Source organism: Schistocerca piceifrons, chromosome 2 (genome assembly GCF_021461385.2).
Source record: "Schistocerca piceifrons isolate TAMUIC-IGC-003096 chromosome 2, iqSchPice1.1, whole genome shotgun sequence".
NCBI lineage: Eukaryota > Metazoa > Arthropoda > Insecta > Orthoptera > Acrididae > Schistocerca > Schistocerca piceifrons.
In genome coordinates, this window is record NC_060139.1 from 237,962,206 (window position 1) to 237,985,225 (window position 23,020).

At 37.6% G+C, this 23,020-nt stretch overlaps 1 protein-coding gene across 8 annotated transcripts in view; it reads right to left on the reverse strand.

Moving 5' to 3' along the window:
* Positions 1 to 23,020, reverse strand: part of LOC124777276 (Fanconi anemia group A protein homolog) — a 246,329-nt gene that overhangs the window by 148,023 nt on the left and 75,286 nt on the right. For all 8 annotated transcript variants that reach the window (XM_047252617.1, XM_047252612.1, XM_047252614.1 and 5 more), the window contains one exon: positions 8,262 to 8,446. In XM_047252617.1, the coding sequence (XP_047108573.1) occupies positions 8,262 to 8,446 (185 nt within the window). The remainder of the gene's footprint in view (positions 1 to 8,261; positions 8,447 to 23,020) is intronic.

The following is a 23,020-nucleotide window of genomic DNA, read 5'->3' on the forward strand; positions in this document are numbered from 1 at the left end:
TGAAATACAATTGTTACCTCACTCTTCTGAACCTGGACTTTGATTTGGAGCTCCATTTACATTTTGTCATGCAAGTCAATTCTGCTTTAAATATCACTACTAATTTGGGTTCACATCACTTGTAGTGGTAACATCCATTTTCTATGGGATTTAGCATAGATGACTTACCATAGAATTTAGCTTCCTCACATTAATGTGGTACAATACAGCAGGGGTGTCCAAACCCATGGGCCCAAAGCAACTATCAGTGCGGCCCAAGAAGTGAGCATCTATCACACAACTGTTAAAAAGAAATTCCATAAAATTCTGTTAATGTGAAGTTATGATCAACTGAATATTAATAGTGTTAGTACATTACGTGTGGTCTAAAAATACTTGTCTTCTCACAGTGTGGCCAAGGCAAGACAAAAGGTTGGGCACTGCAGCAGTACAATGACCAGCCTGATTAGTGTTATGCTACAAAACAAAACCGGTAACGAGGAAATCAGACCTTTGCCCCTTAGTAGTGCATCAAGGACACAAAGTTTAGTAAATTGTGGCAGCAGTAGCTGCAAAGTAAGAGCAAACAACAGGAACAACAGTGGCAAATTCAGATACTCTTTGAGATACTACAGAAATAGCAGTGACTGCTGAAGAGCATAGCAGAAAGGGAAAATGTTCTGCTGGCAGCTTCAATAACACTAACACCTATGCCTGCAGTCTCAGAACCAATGATATCAGTATTTGATGAACCTGGAACACTGATCTTCAACAGGTTCTGCTGCTTTGGAAGGTTACTAGCATTTCCGATACTCATATTCATTCTGCTTTATTATTGCCTTCTAGTAGTTACATTTACTGCTGGATTGGGAATTAGAAGCTAGTAGCTATCTGTTAAAAATCTTTTGTTGTTTGTTCTCCATTCATTTCAAGATGCAAACACATGTAGTGGCTGCTTGTATTAAGCAGTATTAAAGCCATATAAAACTTTGTTAGCCGACCTACAGTGTAATTTTCTATGATCACTGCGTAACACATTTTATGTGAAATCTTTAATTGAGAATGCAGTTGTGCATCTATGTCCTGACCAGGAAGTTTAAGCTAGTGCTCTTAGAAAGTCTGATCCAAGTTTAAACTAGGTTCTTCTCAAAGCTGTCATTTGAAGTGCACCAGTGGGACAATGTGCACAAGACATTGACTCATTAGCTGCACAATATGAATCTGTCACTGACATAAACTGGTGATAAGACAATGTCACAATTTGCAGATTCAGTGGGAACATTACACAAAGGTGCAAGTAAGCCAGCTGGTTGGAAATTCCTCTTCGATATTGGTTTAGGCAAAACTGCAGCATAATGTGGTTGGAAACTGAGATAACTACCAAACACTGCACTGTGAGTTTGTGTGGTAAAACCCAGCACAACAGGCCATGGCACAACCCTATGTGTTTTGTTTGAAACAATTGTGGGCATGTGATCACTATCTGACAAAGCCACCCATGCACATCATCGTACAACATCAGACTGACGCCATCAGTTAACCCCAAAACTTCACTCAAACTGACGATCCCACTGCTCACTAAAATAGTCTTGGATTTTTAAGTGCCTACAGAAGCTTCTACATCTACATCTACATCCATACTCCGCAAGCCACCTGACGGCTTCTACTAAAACATACTTGTGTACTGGCTCACTGCTTTCAGAGGCAGCTAAACATCATCTGGTAATACAGTACACTGTAATCAGTGTAATGCTTTGAAACGTAATTTACAGTAGCTTTAAAGCATCTATCAACACTCCATCTGACATAGATGTTTATCCTAATCTGTATACACAAGAACTACTGGCAAAGTTACCAGAGGGCCAGCTGTATTCGATGCTTACCTGCAATTTTGGCAGTTGGCATCGCTTTGGTGACATAACAGTGAGTGAGGTAGTCGGTACAGACCACTATCCACTGATTCCCTTTGGTTGATTTTGGGAACCTTCTCAATAGGTCAATTCCAATCTGGTGGAATGATGCTACTGCAGGCACAATACGTATTAGATGCATCAGAGACAAACAGCAACATGTGTTTCCTTTGCTGGTATTTTTTCAGTGACTCACATAGTGTCTAATGGATCGGTAGAGTCCTGGACAGTGATATCTGCATTTGGTTTTGTCTAGAATCTTCATGAATCACAGATCACCTGATGTTAGAGCATCAAGGAAACAATTCATAAGGGAAACAGGTGACAAGCAGTTGAAGTCTCTTGCAATAACATCTACAACAAAGGGAAAGGTTGGAGGACTTTCTTGTATCCACAATAGTTGCATATCAAAGAGTAGGAATTCTAAAAAGTGTGAGGAACACAGGACTATCAGCTTAATATCACAGGCAGCAAAAGTTTGTTTGAGTTCTGAATAGAAAGCTGTACACAACATTGGAAGGAGCATTTTGAGAGTAGCAATATGATTTCAGAAGGGGAAAAAGGACATGATATGTCATTGGACTTATGAGGACTACTGGTGAATGATATACAGAAAAGAGTAAAGACGTATTTGTGGTTTCATAGATCTAGAAAAGGTCTTTTATAGAGTGCTGTGGGATAAGATGATGGACATCCTGAGGAGGAGGGGAGTAAAGTGCAAGAAGAGATGACAGATTGCAGATATGTACTTGTATCAGGAGACATTGGAAAACAGCAAGATCAGGAGAGGGATTAGATAGAATTGTTGTCTCTCAGCAATCCAATTTTAACATTTGGAGGAAATAGTAAAAAGTTGTTTGGATGGGAAACGAAGTATCAGAACAGATGAATGAAAAACAGGATGCATAAGATTCAGAAATGACATGGTGATTCTTGCAGAAAATGAAGAGGCACTGATTCAAATGCTAAATGGCCTGAATGGAGCCTGTGTAGCATAAGGTATGAAAATAAACAAAAGGAAAATGAAGCACATGGTTACAGACTTAAAAAAAAGAAGAGAGATGTATATATTACGGCCAGAAACCACAGGAAAAGCAAGAGTATTCAAGTATTTGGGAAGTTGGATTAGGCATTATGAACAGGACATCAAAGTCGGAATGGTGATGTCAAAAGTGGCACTTTAAAAGCAGAAACTATCTTAGCTAGCAATTTGAATGAAAAATTGAGGAAGCGATTAGTGAAACGTCTGATATGGGGTGTGGCCTTGTTCGGAACAGACACATGTACATTGTGAAAGCAGGATTAGGGGAGAACTGAACCTTGTGAAATGTTGATACAGTGCGGAAAGGAGATGATCACCTGGACGGAAAAACTAAGGAGTGAGGAGGTACTGAGAAGAGATGAGAAGATCGGAGGATGTTGATGATACTGAAGAACAAGGAGCTAAACTGGAAAGAGCATAATTTGAGACAAGATTGCCTTCTAATAGAACCAACTGAAGGTTTTATTCTGGGATAGAAAGGGAAGAACACAAGAAGAAACAAGATGCTGGATGATGTCGGTAGACCGCAAGGAGGGAAGGCATGAAGAGAAGCATAGGCGGCTATTAAATATAAGCCTGCTGCAAGGCAGATAACCAAATGATGATGATGATTTCTGGAAGGTTCTGAAAATTTCTTATGTTTGTAATGTTTACATATTTTGGAATATTCAATGATTGTGTAAACAGCAGCAGTCTCCATCCAGGAGGCAGTTTTGTTCTGTCTGTATACTGGTATCTGTAACAAACAGTGCTAACTGTTGTACATCACTGATGACCCTGCATTCCAATTTGGACTTGATTGTGGTTACAAAGTGACAATATTTGTAAAATACTTAGTGTAGTTACTTCATCAGTTTCTTAGTCGTATGTGTCCTCAATACCTCCCTTATAGATCAGATAATCCAGCACCTTGGCTGCACCTATACATAATACTAAAATTTTCTCTATCTCCTTCTCCATTTCAGATGTACTCCTCTAGAATATACTACCCAGTACCTTGCAAATTACCCAAAACCAATTTACATTCAAGAGAAGATTATTGCTTTATCCATTATCATTGGCATATTCTAGCTGTTTCCCTTCTGTCCAATAGTGATCCAGCATGTTTCTCATTGCCATCTATTTCTGTTTTTTCCTCTTCCATCTCATCTGTAAACCGTACCCTATTATTTCTCGTTCTTCCTCTGACAAGTCATTTTCTGTTACATATGAATCCTTGTGTACTACCATAAAATATTTCTGCTAGGAGTGATTACCTACATCCAGCAAGAACATAATGAGGAAATTGTTTAACACAATGTTGACAAGACTGACATACCTGATATTCCATATAATAATTACTATATCTATATCATTATTATTACTATTATTATCAATATGTACTATTAATGTACTATACGCATTATAATGTCAATCAGTGAAGATGTCTTTGTTATATGTAAGAGAGGATCTAAAGGCTTAAATCTTCAAAGGTGAAATAAATGCATAAATAAGTAAATATAAGCTGCAAACTATCTACGTGACACTACAATCACTAGATCTACAATACAGCAACATCTAAACAGTTTAAAAACAATTATTTAAGAGACTTAGACTCAGTGTCTCAAATGAAAATTAAATAAATGTAATCTTTTCCAACTGAGTGTTCCATGCCCTGCAATATACTGAGTAAAGATTGTCTCTGGCCTATGTCTGCCCAGGTTGAAATTATTGACATTCTCACCGAGTCCAAAATTTTTAAGGAGCTTCAGCAGCTCTTGAGCAAGATAAATTACTATGACAAATTTACAAGAAGTACTGCACAGATATCACACCCTTTGTAGTGTAACATATTGCACTACCTCTTTGTCACAGTCAGGTGAATATATTTTTGTAAAAAATGTTATTTAAGTAGTTAACATGTAGAGAACTTTCCACTGTGCATGCACTGGTTTGATTAATGTAGAGAGTCAGAGCATGGCGTGTGAACACAAAACATCACCAAGGCATGACAGAGATTGCATGTCTCCACCTCATGTGAAGGGGTTGCTTATGCTTTTGTGTCATGGCTTGGTGGTGTTTTGGAAGGCAGAGAACAAGAAGAGCTGTCTACAATGACAATGCTCAGAAACCAGCCCCGGATATACGATATTTCTGAACCGAGGCAAAAAGTTGATACTGCCCCCCCCCCCCCCCCCCCCCCCCCAGCGTTTGGGATAGGACATTTAAAGAAAATGTCAAAAATATGTTCATTTTGTGGTGCCCATCTTTCTGAAGAGTTTGATATATAAAACATGTTCAAGGGCATGTCAGACATGTTACTCGGTCTCTCTCTCTTTTTTCTTTGGGGTCATCAGTCTTCCGACTAGTTTGCTGCAGCCCACCACGAATTCCTCTCCTGTGCGAAACTCTTCACCTCAGAGTAGCACCTGCAACCTATGTCCTCAATTGTTTGCTGGACTTGCTCTAATGCCTGTCTTCTTCTACTGTCCATGTTTCACTACCATTACTATGCTCCAAACACACTTTCTCAGAATTTTTTTCCTCAAATTAAGGCCTATTTTTGATACCAGTAGACTTCTCTTGGCTAGTAATGCCCTTTTTGCCAGTGCTGGTCTGCTTTTCATGTCCTCCTTACTCTGTCTGTCATTGGTTATTTTGCTGCCTAGGTAGCAGAATTCCATAACTTCATCTATTTCATGATCATCAATCCTGGTGTTAAGTTTCTCGCTGTTCTCATTTCTGCTATCTCACATCACTTTAATTTTTCTTTGATTTACTCTCAATCCATATTCTGTACTCATTAGACTGTTCACTCCATTCAGCAGATCATGTAATTCTTCCTCATTTTCACTAAGAATAGCAATGTCATCAGTGAATCGTATCACTGGTATCCTTTCACCTTGAATTTTTGATCCCATTCCTGAACCATTCTCTTATTTCCATCATTGCTTTTTCGATGTACAGATTGAACAGTAGGGGCAAAAGACTACATCCCTGTCTTACACCTTTTTTGATCTGAACACTATGTTGTTGGTCATCCATTTTTATTATTCCCTCTTGGCTCTTGTGCACATTGTATATTACACATCTCTCCCTGTAGCTTACCCCTATTTTTCTCAGAATTTCTGAACATCTTTTGAGTGACAAATCGTATGAACATGTGTTGAGTTTTCTTTGCTTCCATTATCAACTGCAACATCAGAATTGCCTCTCTGGTGCCTTTAACTGTCCTAAAGCCAAACTGATTGTCATCCAACACATTCTCAATTTTCTTTTCCATTCTTCTGCATATTATTCTTGTCAGCAACATGGATGCATGAGCTGTTAAGCTGACTGTGTGATAATTCTTGCACTTGTCAGCTCTTGCAGTCTTTGGAACTCTGTGGATTGGTCTTAAGTGCCAAAGTGCAGTACCATGCCTCTTCACACAGCATTCTTCTATTGCATGTCATTGTATTTCACTCTGTGGCATTCAAACATGTATATTTTGTAATGGAAGCCATCAAATCTATATTCAGCACAGTTGAAATTAAAATATCCTGTGACGCCTCTCCTGCTCCCAGTCAGCCGGTTTGACATCCTAGCCCCCCTTTTTAACAAAGAGAGATAGAGAGAGAGAGAGAGAGAACCCTTTTTGTGTGACATAAAATTAAATATAGGAAACATAAAACCAGTAAAGAAGAGATAATCAAGATGGAACATATTTCTTCAATACTTAGGTCCCAGCATTTTTTTCTCTCTAATCTTGTTAGAGCTTTACACAGCATGCTTTCCTTTCTGCGAAAGAGTCTATTACCTCATCAAAGTTCGTCAAACATTTTGCTACATGAAAAATCGAAATGTCATTGTCTAATACTGAAAAAGCTGTTAGTACGAATAGTATCCAAGACTGGTGTGGTTTCTCGATTTGATTACGGCTGTTTTGTTACTGTCTGCTAGATAAAATGAAACAGGTCTTTCTAATAATGCAGTAGTTGTAATACACACCAAATAAGCGAGACTGTTTTGATACAAATGGTCATTTTTATCTTCCTCATTTACATAAGTAACACGACAGAATATAATTCACGGAGTACCAATATCAAATGCCTATTAGGCCCACTACAATCAAAAAGTATGATGTTAGAAAACAGGTTCACATTTCATTCATACGCCACAGTGTCTCAAGAATGAGATTGATAGGCAATAGTATGAAATATTTATATAAAATTGGAATTGTCATACACTAACGTATAATTTGTGTGATGTCCCTGTTTCTTCTCCTTTCTTCCTTGTTCTAAGAAACAATCTTGTCATAACTAATTCTGTAATTATTCCTGCTACTGTCAAAACTTATTCTCCAGTTAACTTCACTAACCCCCCCCCCCCCCCCCCCCAAAAAAAAAAAAAAAAAAATCACCCATTTACTTATCCCACATTTATTCTCCGGTCAGGTGTTCTTATGTGTTCATACAACATGTTTCCCACATTATTCCGAGAACAGAACTTAAGCAGCTGCTAACCAGGCACTGTACAACTGGCCCTTTGTAGTGTAACAATCTGTGAAAAAATTTTCTTTCAAAATTTTATTTTCTTGGATACACCAAGAAGATTAATGTGTAATCTTTCATACCTGTTATTCCTGTTAGTCATTTATTCCCACTCTGGTAGTCTCAACCTATGGATTTTGCAAGTAATTATAAGAATGCTGATCATTTGCACACCCAATCAACTACATAAACAAACAGTGATTGGCATTCACCTGTTCAGGTTTATTCAGCTCAGCTCATATAGCCCCGTCCTGTTTTGTCTGCGGGAAAGTTTTTTTTATTTCTAGACATGACGGGGACTCTCCTGTCAGAGACATCACGTAGGCCTACACTAAGCGCTCGTTCAAAAATCGACTTATGACTTGCTCAGAAATAAACTTAGAATGTGTTCAAAAATGTTCAGAAACCAACAGGGATGCATTTCAAAATCATAGGAATAACTGATAGACTGGATGAAGGCACTTAGTGAAACAAGGTTTTTTTTTCTTCAAGAATATGAATTTGGTGCTCCCTGAAATTGCTGCCCGAGGCAGATACCCCAGTCAAGCAAAGAAGAGAGCCTTTTATGCAGTGCTCCCACAAAAAATCCATAAAATTATGGATTACACAGCTCTCCTGAACAGTACTAAATCAGTATCATCATTCTGGACTAAGAGGAATACCACACAGGCAAATAATACCTAAGGATGGGCTGCAGTTGTATACCTTCACATTTTTTAAATTTTTTGTGATTGTTGCATTACATAGTACTTTGAAACCTTACAGGATGAAAGATTAAAAAAGGTTCATAGAACTACCATCTCCAGCTGATATGCTTACTCGTCCATTTCTAAGTCCTCTGCAGATTCATGTGTAGGAAGAGCTGAAAGAAGAGACCTGAGTTGGCCACCTGCATGCTGTTCCAATGCAGCCTGTGGTGAACGAAGTGGTGCTGTCAGACACATTTGGTACAAGTCTCCATTTGGTAGTCTTGCTTTCTCGTGTTGGAGCAACAGTGCTGTTGTCTGTGGACATTTATAATAATGTGTTCACAGATGGATTCCTGATAGAATAAAATAATTTATGATAATATGAAATATTATGAAAAGGCTAGACTGCTACTCACCCCATATAGAGGAGATGTTGAGCTGCAGTCAGGCACAGCAAAAAGACTGCTAAACATCTGAGCTTTTGACCAAAAGGCCTTCTTCTAATGTAGACAACACACATAATGGTCATGTGTGTGTGTGTGTGTGTGTGTGTGTGTGTGTGTGTGTGTGTGTGCACGCGTGCGTGTGTGTGCATGCGTGTTTGGGCACGCACGCGCGCGCGGCCGCACGCCTTTGTGTGTCTACTTCAGAAGAAGTCTTTTTCGCTGGAATTTCACATGTGTAGCACTCTTTTTGTTGTGCATATCTCTGACTCAACATCCCCTCTATATGGTAAGAAGAAACCTATCCTTTTTAATACTGCCGTTATTCCATCCTGGATTTTCCAATTGTACAATTTATGCTATTATGACACAAGAAAGATATAAAGACATAATAAAGTAATGTTCTATTACAAAACTAGTACAACACTTGGAGATTTAAATAAAATGAAAGCCCCTCATGGTAAATGAGGCACTACGTTGCTTCTGTGAGTCGCACGCTCCTGGAGTGCGAAGGCAATATCATTCTGCCAGGTGGATATTTAGGCTGCCATCCGACCACTCTGCAGTCAGTTCACACTCCATGTTTAAGCCTGCTGCGTCTAGCAGCGCATCAATTGGAGTTCAGATCACTGAGCCAATGAGGAGTATCTCACAGCAGTATCCATGGACTTTAAATGTCCTCGAGCCATAGCCTCACTGGATCTTATCTCAATTGTCCTTGAGCTCCCATCTAACTGGACCTTGTCCCAACCTATACTCAGGCTTACCGTCTCACTGGACTTCCCCTTCACTACCCTCGAGCTCGCTGCCTCATTGCACTATCTTCAATTCATCCTTATGCAGCCTATCACTCTCTGCCCTTGGTCTCGTAGGCTTCACTTGCGTAAGAACACTCCAGTGCGATATTAGTGATTGTTTTTCAGCTTGAACCAAGTAATAAGGACAGTCTATCCAAGAAAACTAGCTTACGTCATTGTCTGCTCCTTCTCCTCAATTTCAAGAGTGGTAGTCTTACAATTTTGTCCTTTCTAAATCAAGTTTCTCATTTTCTTCTGCACTATCTCATCTTTTACAGTGTCCATCTACTCCTGTCGTATGTTTCTTCTTTTACTTTGTCCTATATTATTCCCTGTATCAAGGTGGTGTAATAGTTGGAGTGTTGAACAAATGGCTGACTGTACTGTTCCTTCTCACAATAATATTTTTAAGCGGGGATGCCAGAACCATATACTAAAATCCTTCAGCAATTTCTTCTGTACCATCTTTAATGCCCAGGTTTCCATGTTTCGTATGAAGGTTTTAGGATACTCCTTGTGGTAGCCATGGAGATATTTTCAGATGCCAACATATCTCTTCTTGACAATTGATTGTTTCACATATGTTATTTTCCTGTTTTGTTGTCTTTGGTCCATCTGCTGCCAGATATGACTGAACTTTGAAGTGGTCTGAAAGTAGAACTTGTGTTCATTTTTTTCCCCATTGTGATACATATTTGGTTTTTGGTTCACAATCATACTTGCTAAACCATTCAAATACACATAAACAAGCACAGCACGTATTGTGTCCAGACATTTTCACCTGAAGTTCTAGTCTCAAGATGTCTTTAAGAGACTTACAGCTGCATTTGAACTCAATCACTCCCTAACTGCTGAACACAAAGGAGAAGATTCATTATTAACCTTTGCCAACTTCTCATTAATTTTTGTTAGTGATAAACTATTCAAAATAAAGAATTTTAAGACAGCTAAGACTTCAGTTTAGTCATTTGGAAGATAGTCACATTAAGCGTTTTCGAACCATACTTACAGTATGGAGTGACGGTGTGGGGAAACTCAAACAAACAAGAGACAAAACGAGTGTTCACATTACAAAAAAAAAGCAATTAGGACCATTTTAAGAAGAAAGACCTCTGAAACATACAGAAACTGTTTCAAGAATTTAGGTATCTTAACTTTTTCATCATTATATATATACAAAACAATAATGTACATCACAAAAGGTAGTGAGGACTGGATTACAAATGCTAGTGTACACACCCACAATACAAGAAAGAAGAATGAAGTACGGAGCATACCCCACTGACTGGCAATGCTAGAAAAAGGACCCCAGTACTCTGGTATCAGACCACTAAGAAGTCTGCCCAAAACCCTGCAAGATAGTGTACTTCACAATGAATTTACAAAGAAACTTAAAGACTATCTCATTGAAAAAGAGTTTTACAGTGTTGCAGAATACTTATGCCATTAAATTTGTATATATTGTTACTCATTATCAGTGATGTAAAAATGTAAGCTAAAGGTGTAGAAAAATAATTGATAAAGAATTTTAATACTTTGACATGTCCTATATTACACGTACATTTACTGTACACGATGTAATCTTACAGGATTAAATAAAATTCAATTCAATTCAATTCAATTCTGAAATTCTGCTGGACAGAACTGAAAACAACTCTCAACCTACAACTAAACAAATATCAACAGGGCTTTATAAAAAACAGACCTTGAGATGTAGCATGTTGGAGTCTATTCCATCTGCACATTTTCTGCTCTCAAGAAAAACTAATTTTTTTTTCACTTCCTCATTTTATATCTAATGCAGGTGCACATATAAGACAAGTTGTGCTCCGGAAAGTAATGTGTCAAATTTTTTTGTGATGCAACTGTATGTCACACAGTGGTTGGACCAGTTGGTGACAAAGGGGAGGACCCTTAAGTTTCCAGTGGTAGGTCACTCAATTGACTATGTAGTCTTGGAAGGTTAATACAGCTTCTTTCGTGAACCTCCACATAGTGGCCACGTCAAACTTATAATGAATAAAACTTTAGAATAACACTACATCATAAAGATTTGTGTGAAGCTCAACAAGGTGCCACTGGAAACTTTTCGGGACGATTGCATTTTGAGAAGGTCAGGCAGAAGTTGTCGAGGAAACCTAACAGGACAACTGTCAACATCACAAACTGACGACTGTGTGACCCGTATGCACCAACTGCTGAGTTCAGACCGTCAAATGATTGTTTGTTTGATGTTGGAATTACTGGACTCCCAGAAAAAAAGTTGTTCATGAACTGTATTGGAAGACTTGGTCATGCAAAAGTTTTGTGCAAAACTTGTTCTCACAGTTTTGACTGATGCGCCAAAGCAACACTGAGTGCAAGTGTGTGAAGAACTCATAACAACTCTGCGAAGATGATCCCAATTTCCTGGACAAAGTGATCACTACAGATGATTCATGGGTCTTTCCGTACAATCCGCAGTCAAAGAGGTGGAGTGCAGAATAGCACACAACATTGTCACCACACCAGAAGAAGGCCTGAATGAGCAAGTCCATGTGAAGTACACGCTCTTTTTTTTTTTTAAAAAAATATGCACCGGTGTTAGTGCACCATGAATTCATACCCCCTGGCCAGAAAGTCAACACCCAATTTTACAAGGAAATGCTCCAGAGTCTGAATGATAGGGTTGCTTGCATCCAAAAGGAAATTGCACCACAACATGCCGGTTCACACCACCTTTGTTGTCATCACCTAACTGACCTGGATCAGTGCAACAATGGTGGTGCAGCCACCGTACAGTCCCAACTTGCCCCCTTCGGTCAAAAGGGCCCCTCAAAGGAATGTGCCTCAAGTTGGTAGCCAAGGTGCGAGCTACTTCAATGGCTACCCTGAATATCATCCCAACTGAGGAGTTCCAGAAAGCTTATGATGCAACGACACTATGCTGACAAAAACATATTGTTGCAGAGAGGTAATACTTCAAAGAATTCTAAGTTGTTGAATGTATCCAATCAATATAAAAGGATAATACTAATAACAGGGTGTATATGCAGACAAGAAAAAAAAAATTTCCGGTTTTCTCCCGGATCTCCCGGTTAAAAACCCACTTTTTCCCACGCGAAAATACACTTCTTCCATGGTGAAAAATACATGTGCATCAACATGTATCCTGCATATTTCCATATTACAATATGCTGCAGATTTTCATACTACAAAAGTATGAATTTGAATTCCATCAAACACAGCACCTAAGTTTCCGAAGCATTGAAACAGAGAACACAATACGCTATTGTAAGCCAATCACAGCTCACCTCACGTGATCTCGTCAGCAAATCACAGCAGATATTAAGATCATAGCACACATGATGTAGTAGTCAGCCAATAGCAACATGACTGTTAAGTAGCATGAACACACAAATAGGAAAAGTTAATGGTTTAAATTAATGTCCGTAGTGCAGCTACAAGAAAAGCTATGCTTCCACATATAATACTCATCTTGAAGATTAATAAGCTACAAGAAAAGTTAAGCTTTCACATATAACATTGGTCTTTTCAGTGTGTGTTACACTTTAAGAAACATCACACAAATGTGCCAGTAAAATTTTAAACACTGACATCAATGTCTCCTCTTCTGGGCTCAAAATTATTCTACGTGGCTGGTCCTGAAAGTTTTAAGTTTTAAATGAGAGTAAAACACTCTTTGATTTGAGAAATACATTGCACATTCTCACATGGAACATAGCTCATCTTGTGTAAAAGAGAATTTCCTTTGAAAATAACGCTTTTTGAAGAACCATTCGCAAAATTTTCTCGTGATCTCTTAGACATGGGTTCATTTCAGCAGCTGCCAGAGAGTGCCAAAATACAGGTGTCCGTACACATGGGCAACTATGACGACGTAGGAAGCCCATATGTTCGTACACATATAGCATTAAGATATCACAAATGACATTATAAAAGAAATAGGACATCAGAGGATACTCCACGAGGATAGGAATTTTGTAAACCATACTAAAATGCATAATTCAGCTTAAAGGACACATTCATATGTCCAGATTCACAATGAAGTAGGCTCCAACCTGTTATTAAGCTTTTCAGTGCACTTTTCAGGATGCAAATTTTCTTGGAGTACTGTATTGTCTCATGTTTGATTCTTCATTATGGCATAATACCATACATGCCAGAAGATGCAAATTACCACCTGAAATTCAGTGAACAGTTGAAACTAGCCAATAACGAAGAACGAAATAATTCATTTCTTATAAATTGACTGCATCTGCGGAAAAGATTAATAAAAGCCACATTTATTTAGCAAGCCAACAAAAATTACTTCACTGTTGTGCAAGGTGATTAACACTTGACTGCCAAAAACGTGGAAATAAAATAAAATCAGAAACCTGAAACTAATAACAGCCTTCTGTAATTATGTGCATGTACGAGGTGCATTCAAGTTCTAAGGTCTCCGATTTTTTTTCTAATTAATTACTCACCCGAAATCGATGAAACTGGCGTTACTTCTCGACATAATCGCCCTGCAGACGTACACATTTTTCACAACGCTGACGCCATGATTCCATGGAGTCTGTTTTGACCACTGGAAAATCGCTGAGGCAATAGCAGCATGGCTGGTGAATGTGCAGCCATGGAGAGTGTCTTTCATTGTTGAAAAAAGCCAAAAGTCACTAGGAGCCAGGTCAGGTGAGTAGGGAGCATGAGGAATCACTTCAAAGTTGTTATCACGAAGAAACTGTTGTGTAACGTTAGCTCGATGTGCGGGTGCGTTGTCTTGGTGAAACAGCACACGCGCAGCACTTCCCGGACGTTTTTGTTGCAGTGCAGGAAGGAATTTGTTCTTCGAAACATTTTCGTAGGATGCACCTGTTACCGTAGTGCCCTTTGGAACGCAATGGGTAAGGATTACGCCCTCGATGTCCCAGAACATGGACACCATCATTTTTTCAGCACTGGCAGTTACCCGAAATTTTTTTGGTGGCGGTGAATCTGTGTGCTTCCATTGAGCTGACGGGCGCTTTGTTTCTGGATTGAAAAATGGCATCCACGTCTCATCCATTGTCACAACCGATGAAAAGAAAGTCCCATTCATGCTGTCATTGCGCGTCAACATTGCTTGGCAACATGCCACACGGGCAGCCATGTGGTCGTCCGTCAGCATTCGTGGCACCCACATGGATGACACTTTTTGCATTTTCAGGTCGTCATGCAGGATTGTGTGCACAGAACCCACAGAAATGCCAACTCTGGAGGCGATCTGTTCAACAGTCATTCGGCGATCCCCCAAAACAATTCTCTCCACTTTCTCGATCATGTTGTCAGACCGGCTTTGTGCGAGCCCGAGGTCGTTTCGGTTTGTTGTCACATGATGTTCTGCCTTCATTAAACTGTCGCACCCACGAACGCACTTTCGACACATCCATAACTCCATCACCACATGTCTCCGTCAACTGTCGATGAATTTCAATTGGTTTCACACCACGCAAATTCAGAAAACGAATGATTGCACGCTGTTCAAGTAAGGAAAATGTCGCCATTTTAAGTATTTAAAACAGTTCTCATTCTCGCCGCTGGCGGTAAAATTCCATCTGCCGTATGGTGCTGCCATCTCTGGGACATATTGACAATGAACGTGGCCTCATTTTAAAACAATGCGCATGTTTCTATCTCTTTCCAGTCCGGAGAAAAAAAATCGGAGGCCTTAGAACTTGAATGCACCTCGTATTTTAATTCACTTTATAGCTCCCGGCCACAGAAATCCATTTTGTTTTCATTTGACTTGTGAATTGTAAACAACGAGAAAACAGGACATCAGGAAACAGTAAAATGACTAAAAATAAACACGGTCCACTAATCCCCCTCCCCACTAAAAACCAGACTGCTCTGCGCATGCGCAAATCTGGCAGCTTGGGCATGCCAGAAAAATTTTTCTGTGTAGGATGATTGCTTCTTGCTACTGCTGCAGCCACACTACAAGTAGCCAGAAGCGGGAGAAGGCACAGCTCATACACAACTCAACTGTGATGAAGCAAGCTGGGATATTTTTACTTCCCTCTTGTTTTGCCATCTGCCTCCCTAAAATCCATTTTTGCATGTACTAACATATGTGAGTGTAATCTGCATATCCAAAAAGAGAAAGGATGACCCTCAGTTTTAAAGAATATAACACCAGATGTAATTTTGTTCTTAGTTTCGTGTATGTAATCGATTTTCTAATTTATTTTGACTATTCCTAGTTAGTATCTTTTGTTATAGGGTGAAATCAGTAATTATTTTGTAACTTAAATTCTATTGTTGACGTACAAACAAATATAAATTCGGTACTAACTATAAACATTTGGAGGAACAACTAATTAAAGGTTCTACTTGGCACTATTCGAAAACATTTTAGCAAAGCCACTCCTTAATTAATTCCAAAGTAATTAACAGTTTTGTCAAAAGTATTGTTTGCATAACGTTATTTGTTAATTTCATTATTTAAACAAATAATACGGTTTAACTCTTGCACTAGAAACTTTTAAGATGATGCAATCTTTCGATGTATGCAGTTAACTGAAGGAGTTGAGTTTTAATTGTAATTTCTGTAAATTAAACACTGAACAATGTGTAGTTGCGGTGCCTGTTATTGTGAGGATATGTAAGGGCTCAATTTTTGGTCCCAAGACAGTCAGTCCATGGCCGAGTTTCAGACAAGAAACCTGTGTTGGTTAGAACAACAACAATGCATCAACTTAACTGTGAAATAACTGTTACACTAATAGGCCAAGTGTTAAAGCAATGACAGTGTCTGTTCAATTTATTTGAAAGACTGTGAAATGTGTGGTTAGGTTTTTACTGCTTGTAGATGTTCAACAGTAAACTATTATAGCAGTATGTTGATGTTTGCCTGCAAACTATTCATGAGGCTTATCAAAAGTTACACAATAGTGCACTGGCCATACAACTGTGTATTATTGGTGGGTTGTGAACAGTGAAAGTAAAGAACTGTGAAACGTGAATGTGCACCTGTTGGCTACATCGTTTAAAGTAGTCAGTGTTGAACTTCCATCCTCTATTTTTTTGCCAGTATATCAACACAGTATGTCGACACTGAGTACAATCAACGATGAAATAAAGCAGGCGAATGTCACAAGTTGTGATGTCATGCTCATCGGAAGCAGTTTGCTGTTATTAAGTATTCCACGGTCTTCATCCTAAAGCCTTTGATACATTTGCTGTTTCTCAGGTCTTACCAGTCAAAATTACAAAAATTTAACCAAAGACTAAACCAATGAAAAATTCCTGGAATTCTAGAAAATTCCCAGGTTTTCCCAACTTTCTGCTGGAGTGTATACACCCTGAATAACACTAATAATAATAATAATAATAATAATAATAATAATAATAATAATAGACCTCAATAGCAGCAAAGGCGGAGAAGATGGAGTTCGGTACAGGGGAGCTGGAGGAAGAGGTGGCCTCTTGTCCAAGGCCAAAGTGGACAGGGACATGACGGTTCACATGTTAGTGGTGGTACCCCAACAGTGTCTGTTCCACATGTTAGTGGCAGTTTAATAAGTAATATTCCAGGCTAACAAACTGGTCTTACTTTCGGAATTCAGGGATGACTTTGGATTCCCTACTCTTTACTTTTTACAGCTTCAAGTCACAAAATGGAAAGTTTGCACAATAGATGCTCTACCTCAGGTGGTAACTCTGATGAGGAATCCACCATTACATCGTGTAATGCAATGGGACCTAGGGTTCTGGGGAGTCACAACATTTGTGATGATGAAGAGATGGAATATATTGAAAAGCCTTCCAAGTTTCAGTTCAAGAAGAAGTACTACTTTGGAACATTAAATGTAAATTCTCATCTAAAAATGGGGAAACAAAAGGAATTAGAATTATTTCTGCAGAAGATTGATATAAAAATTATAGCAGTCCAGGAAACATGATTCTTAGATGAGAATGTGGTTGATACACAACATTACAGAATTTATAAAGGGAAACCAGCAGTGAGAATAATGGAAAACAAGCCGATGTTTGGAACAACATTTTTTGTAAACAAAAAAATCGTAGACAGTGTAACAGAATTTAAATCAAATTCAGAAAGAATACCCATGTTAACAACAAAGCACAAGAATAAAAGTTAGATCCTCATAAACTGTCATGCACTTATAAATGCAGACAACAAGAAATCTGGAGAAAGTAAATCAATTCTGGGATCTTTTAGAATCTGAAATTTCTATCATACCTACAAAGAATGTTAAAAACTTCTTGGTGACTTCAATGCGCAAATTCAGAGGAAAAAGAAATTTAGGACTATTGTAGGTGAATATCCAGCACACTCAAGAACAAACAGAAATGGTGACAGACTGATCAATATGTGTAAAATGTTCCAGCTAAAACTCATGACCACACATTTCTGCAAACTACCAAGAAAAGCCAAAACTTGGAGACATCCAAATCCAAACCTAGAAGAATTTCAACTGGATCACATAGCCATGTCTAAAAGGTATATCACAAGAATTATGAATGTTAAAATAGTCAGAAATAGGGAATTCGACTCAGGTCATTATCTCTCTAAGATTGAAATAAAATTTCTCCCATCTAAAACTAAAAAGGTGACCAAGAAAGTGATCAGATACAACACCACTACAGCTAATATTACAAAAGAAAATATAGAAAAATTTAGAGAAGAAATAAAGACAAGTAAAGAAGGTGATTGGCATGAACTCCAGATGCAAATAACTCAAGCAGCAGGGAAAACTTTAGGATAGGCCAAGGATAAAAAGAAGACATGGTGGAATGAGGAGTGTGAAGAAGTACTAACACAAAGTGCTCAAAAATAGAGAAAATGGAGATTTTTGAAAAAAGGGGAAGGCCTTGAAGAATTCAGACAACAAAGAAAAGAAACATCAAAAATAACCCGGAAAATCAAAAGAAACTTTGAAAATTCTCAGGTTACTGAAACAGAAGAAAATTTCACCAAAAATAATACTAGAAATTTTTACCAAACGTTTAAACACATACTTAAGGATATCAGGCAGCAAGTATTTGTTTCAAAGATGAAAATGGCAAAATGGGATTAAATAACAAAGAAAATTGTGAAATTTTAGCAAAATTTTTTGAAAAGCTGCTAAACTGTCCAGTTTCAACAGATAAATTGGAATTTCCAGTGACACCTCACAATCTAGAGGACGATTTCCCACCAACAGAGGTAGAAATTCATGAGGCCATCAAAACACTCAAAAACAATAAATCAAGTGGTGACGACTCATTACACCAGAATTATTGAAGTGGTCAGAACCAAATATCATAAAGGACGTACAACTGCTTCTTGAGAACATTTGGAAAACTGAAAAGATTCCAGTTGAATGGAAAATAGCATTAATCCACTTGCTACATAAAAAGGCAGACAAACAAAATGTCAATACTTACAGAGGAGTGTCACTTCTGCCAGTGGCATACAAAATATTATCAAAAATTCTCCTGAACAGATACTTTAGACAAACAACTGAGAGAATATCAGGGTGGTTTTCGAAAGGGAAGATCCTGTGTAGAACAAATTTTTAACTTAAAGTCAGTAATTCACCAACAAACCAATAATAGTGTCATTTATTGATTTCAAGAAAGCATTTGATTGTATAGACAGAGAAACAATAGATAAGGTCATTAGACAATTTGGTGTTAAATCAAAATTAGCAAATATAATTCATGAAACACTAACAGGTACAATATCTAAAGTTAAATTTATGGGGGAAGTATCTCAGCCATTTGAAATAAAATCACCTTTACTGTTTAACTGTGTTTTAGAAAAAATTGTAAGGATCTGGAATTTGGAGCTAAAAAATCACAAAATTGAACCAATAACTCTGGGAAGGAAAACAAATGGAATCAAAGTAAACTGCTTGACTTCTGCAGATGATTTTGCAATACTTTCAGAAAACCTGACAGAAGCAGTTATTCCAATAAACCTTCTGCAAAAAATAGCAGGCAGAACTGGTCTCAAAATTTCAGTTGAAAAAACGAAATTCATGACAAATATAAAAAATGCGCCAAAATTCATAGAAACACAAACAGGTAAAATAGAGTGAGTAAATAAATTTAAATATCTTGGAGAGACTATACAACACAATGGACTAGAAAAATCTGCAATAGATGTAAGAATTAACGAAATGGAAAGAGCATATGGTTTGACCTAAAATACTCACAACAAGAAATGTATATCTAGAAAAACAAAACTAAAGCACTACATGAAAGTGGTAGGAGCAGAATGTTTATATGGATCTGAATGTCTAACGATGAACTATAATATGGAAAGACTAGAGGTACTGGAAAGAAGGATTATTACAAAAATAATGGGTGCAATAAAAATTGCAGATTGTTGGAAAATAAGAAGTAATGAGGAGATCTACAAAAATATAGAGAAAATATCTGAAGTAATGGCCAAACAAAGATTAACCTTTTTCGGACACCTCTACTGAATGGATGGAAATAGACTAACAAAACAAATACTCCCATATTTCTGGAAGAAGAAATCAACAATTGCGTGGATTACAGAAGTAAGGAAAGATCTAGAAAGAAACAACATCAAAGAATCAGAAATAGCAGAAAGAAACCATTTTAGAAATAAAATACTAAATTTGGAAGGCTTTCAAAGCAGAAGAAATAAAATAAAAACAGGAACAACATGGGAAGAACAAAGGAAGAAACTTCATGGGGAGAAAATGAGGAAATATTGGAAAAATAGGAAACAACAAAGGAAGAAGAGGATCTGAAGTTGTTAACATGATCCTAGTTGGTCAATACGATTGTGTGTGTCTATATATAACTACAGCACTTTCATTAAACCCGAGGTGCTATACGCAGCAGAAATCTTGCCACTCCATAACAAGATGCTACTACAAAATCTACAAAAAGAAGAATGAAAGATCATTAGGAAAATCCTTGGACCATGAAAAACTGAAGCTGGATATACACTGCAAACCAACAAAACTAAGAGGAAATTTCAAATATTGCTGCCGACATTAGAAAAAGACGCCTTAAATTCTATGGATACATACACAGACTCCCTGAGTATAAACTCACATGCCAGATACTCACAGCCACTGAAAACCTGACATGGGCCGAACGAGTACGAAGAGACCTTACTGATGCTCAACCCACCAATCAGGACACTGCAGACAGTAACATCTACAGAAGCAAAATAGACAAGTGGGAGGTCCAGCCAGAGACGAGAGCCAATAAGACCGGTACGAAGTGGACGGATGAAAGAAAGAAAGCCATGAGTGAGAAAATGAAGGTCTCATAGAAAAACTGCAGGAAGAACTGTAGAAGTTTCACGTGATCCACAAAGGGTATACTACGTGAATAATAATAATAATAATAATAATAAGTGTGACACATTACTTTCTGTACAAATCCTGTATATTAAACACACAGGAAGATGTCAAACTGCTACCTATGCAAAATCTCATTTAAACTTATATTTCAGTTCTTTATATTTACATCCCTGATAACAATGTTGCAATTCATTTTACCAATAGCCCAAGTAAATAAAAACTACAGTTAACTAAAATTTATGACGACGTCATATAACTGTAAAATGTTGTGAGATAATAAGTAGCAGAGGAAGTACTGTTATCACTCACTCAAAAGCAGACATCCTCAACTTTCTGAGAACATATTTGGAATTATATGAAATTAATTAACTTAAGAAATAATTGACATTAATAGATCAGATACTAAAAATTTGAACTTTAATGATTGCAAGATTCTGAACTTTAACCAAATAATTCTATGGCTGTATTTCTTCTGAATCAGACGAACTCATCACTCCTCAATAATCAATTCGGTCAGTATTTAAGGTTTAGATTAATTTAGAACCATACAAAACATTTCGTGATGGATGTCATACTCATAAACGGGCTTTCAGATGACATGCAATAATAGTGTTCGACATACTCTTGTGAATTATATAACAGTAGTACAGGGTGTACACGGCCCAGGACAACCGGGAAATCCAGGAAAAACCCTAAAATTTTTTCATCTGAGAAAAATCTGGGAGATATCCACGAATTCTTAGAGTTTCTGAGAATTTTACATTATTTTAAGTTTCAGTCAAATTTCCGTAATTTTGACTGGTAAGAACTGATAAACTGATACTCTTCAGCCCGCTACTGCAGAACAACACTGCAGTAATAAAACATAAAGAGAGAGCAACACGAAAATAAAGCTTTAGTTGCAAAGAAAATGTGCTATTTACAACAAAAAACACCGTGCACATACAAGTGTCTATCGACAGCAAAATGTGCCACAAGCTTCAGGACAAAGACTGTGCAATACTTCGTAACAACAAACTGCTTTCAATGAGCGTGATGTCACAACAGTTTACTTTTCTAACAAGTTGTGGGAAAATATTGCAAACATTGGTTTGAGAAGCATTACTTTCAAAGTAAATTTCCTTTTATGCAAGACAAATTATGTTACGTATGATAATGGGCACTGAATTTCTTAAATCATGGAGCACTTGACTCTTTCAAAACTTAACAATCTGAGGACCAGACACTTAGAAAAATTACAGACCCAGAAGACTAGCCATTTATGTCATCATTTAAAATTTTACTGGTGCTTTCGTGTTTGACACATCTTAAAGAGTAAAAAAAGACCAGTCTTCAGTATTAGGTTTTCATTTTTAATTCTTTCATAGATTACAAATTATGCAATAATGATGGCAAAAAGTATAATTATCCTTCAAAAAGAAAGTGCAAGGTGCATTCTTGAGCAATTTCATATGTAATTGACTTTTCTATGGAAAAGTCGAAGTGCTCAATAGAATACGCATTCAGCCAGGTAACCCCTAAAATTTTTAGTGCACAGCAGTGAAATTTACAATAGTGGCTGTCAGAAATATTAAGCAGCTGCAATTTTAGCTGTGTTCTTAGGATCCTGCCTAACCACATGCTCGGAAAAAGCAGCAAACAAATTCTGACAATCAGTATTATATGTGGAAGCTTAGCTTTCATTGATGAAAAATATCATCTAGTACTTGTATTTCACAAAGCATGAACAAAAATTATTGCATTATATTTTCCCGAATTTAAGTTCACTGCCATCCCACGTGGAGCACTACTATGGTTTCTGTTTCCATATCGTAGCATGGGCATCACACTTCACACATTTTGGTGTTCTGTATTCATAAATTACCATGCTGTATTTGGTGAATTTGTATTTATACTTTCATAATATCAAAATTTGCATATTACATGTGCAATGCATTAAAGATTTTTCGGGAATGTTATTTTTAGTTGGGAGTGTTGGAAAGTTCTATGCCGGTGTATAACACCTTTTCCCCTCAAAGGCCTGATATGTTTTACAGCTCCGAGAGGAAGTATATTGTCACTTAACAAGGAAAAAATGTACTTTCACCAGGGGTATAGTGTATTTTCACCTGGAAAAAGGGCATTTTCACCCAAAAATGTGCATTTTCAGGAAGAAAGAAGTGTATTTTTAATTGGGAAATCTGGGAAAACCATCCACATATACAACCTGTAGTACAATACTGTACAATGTGATAAATTCTGGTGACAATATTACAAACTGTTTCATGAGCACTGTGACTTACTGACATTGTATATCTTGTCTCTGTAAAGTGACTCTAATTAATGGCT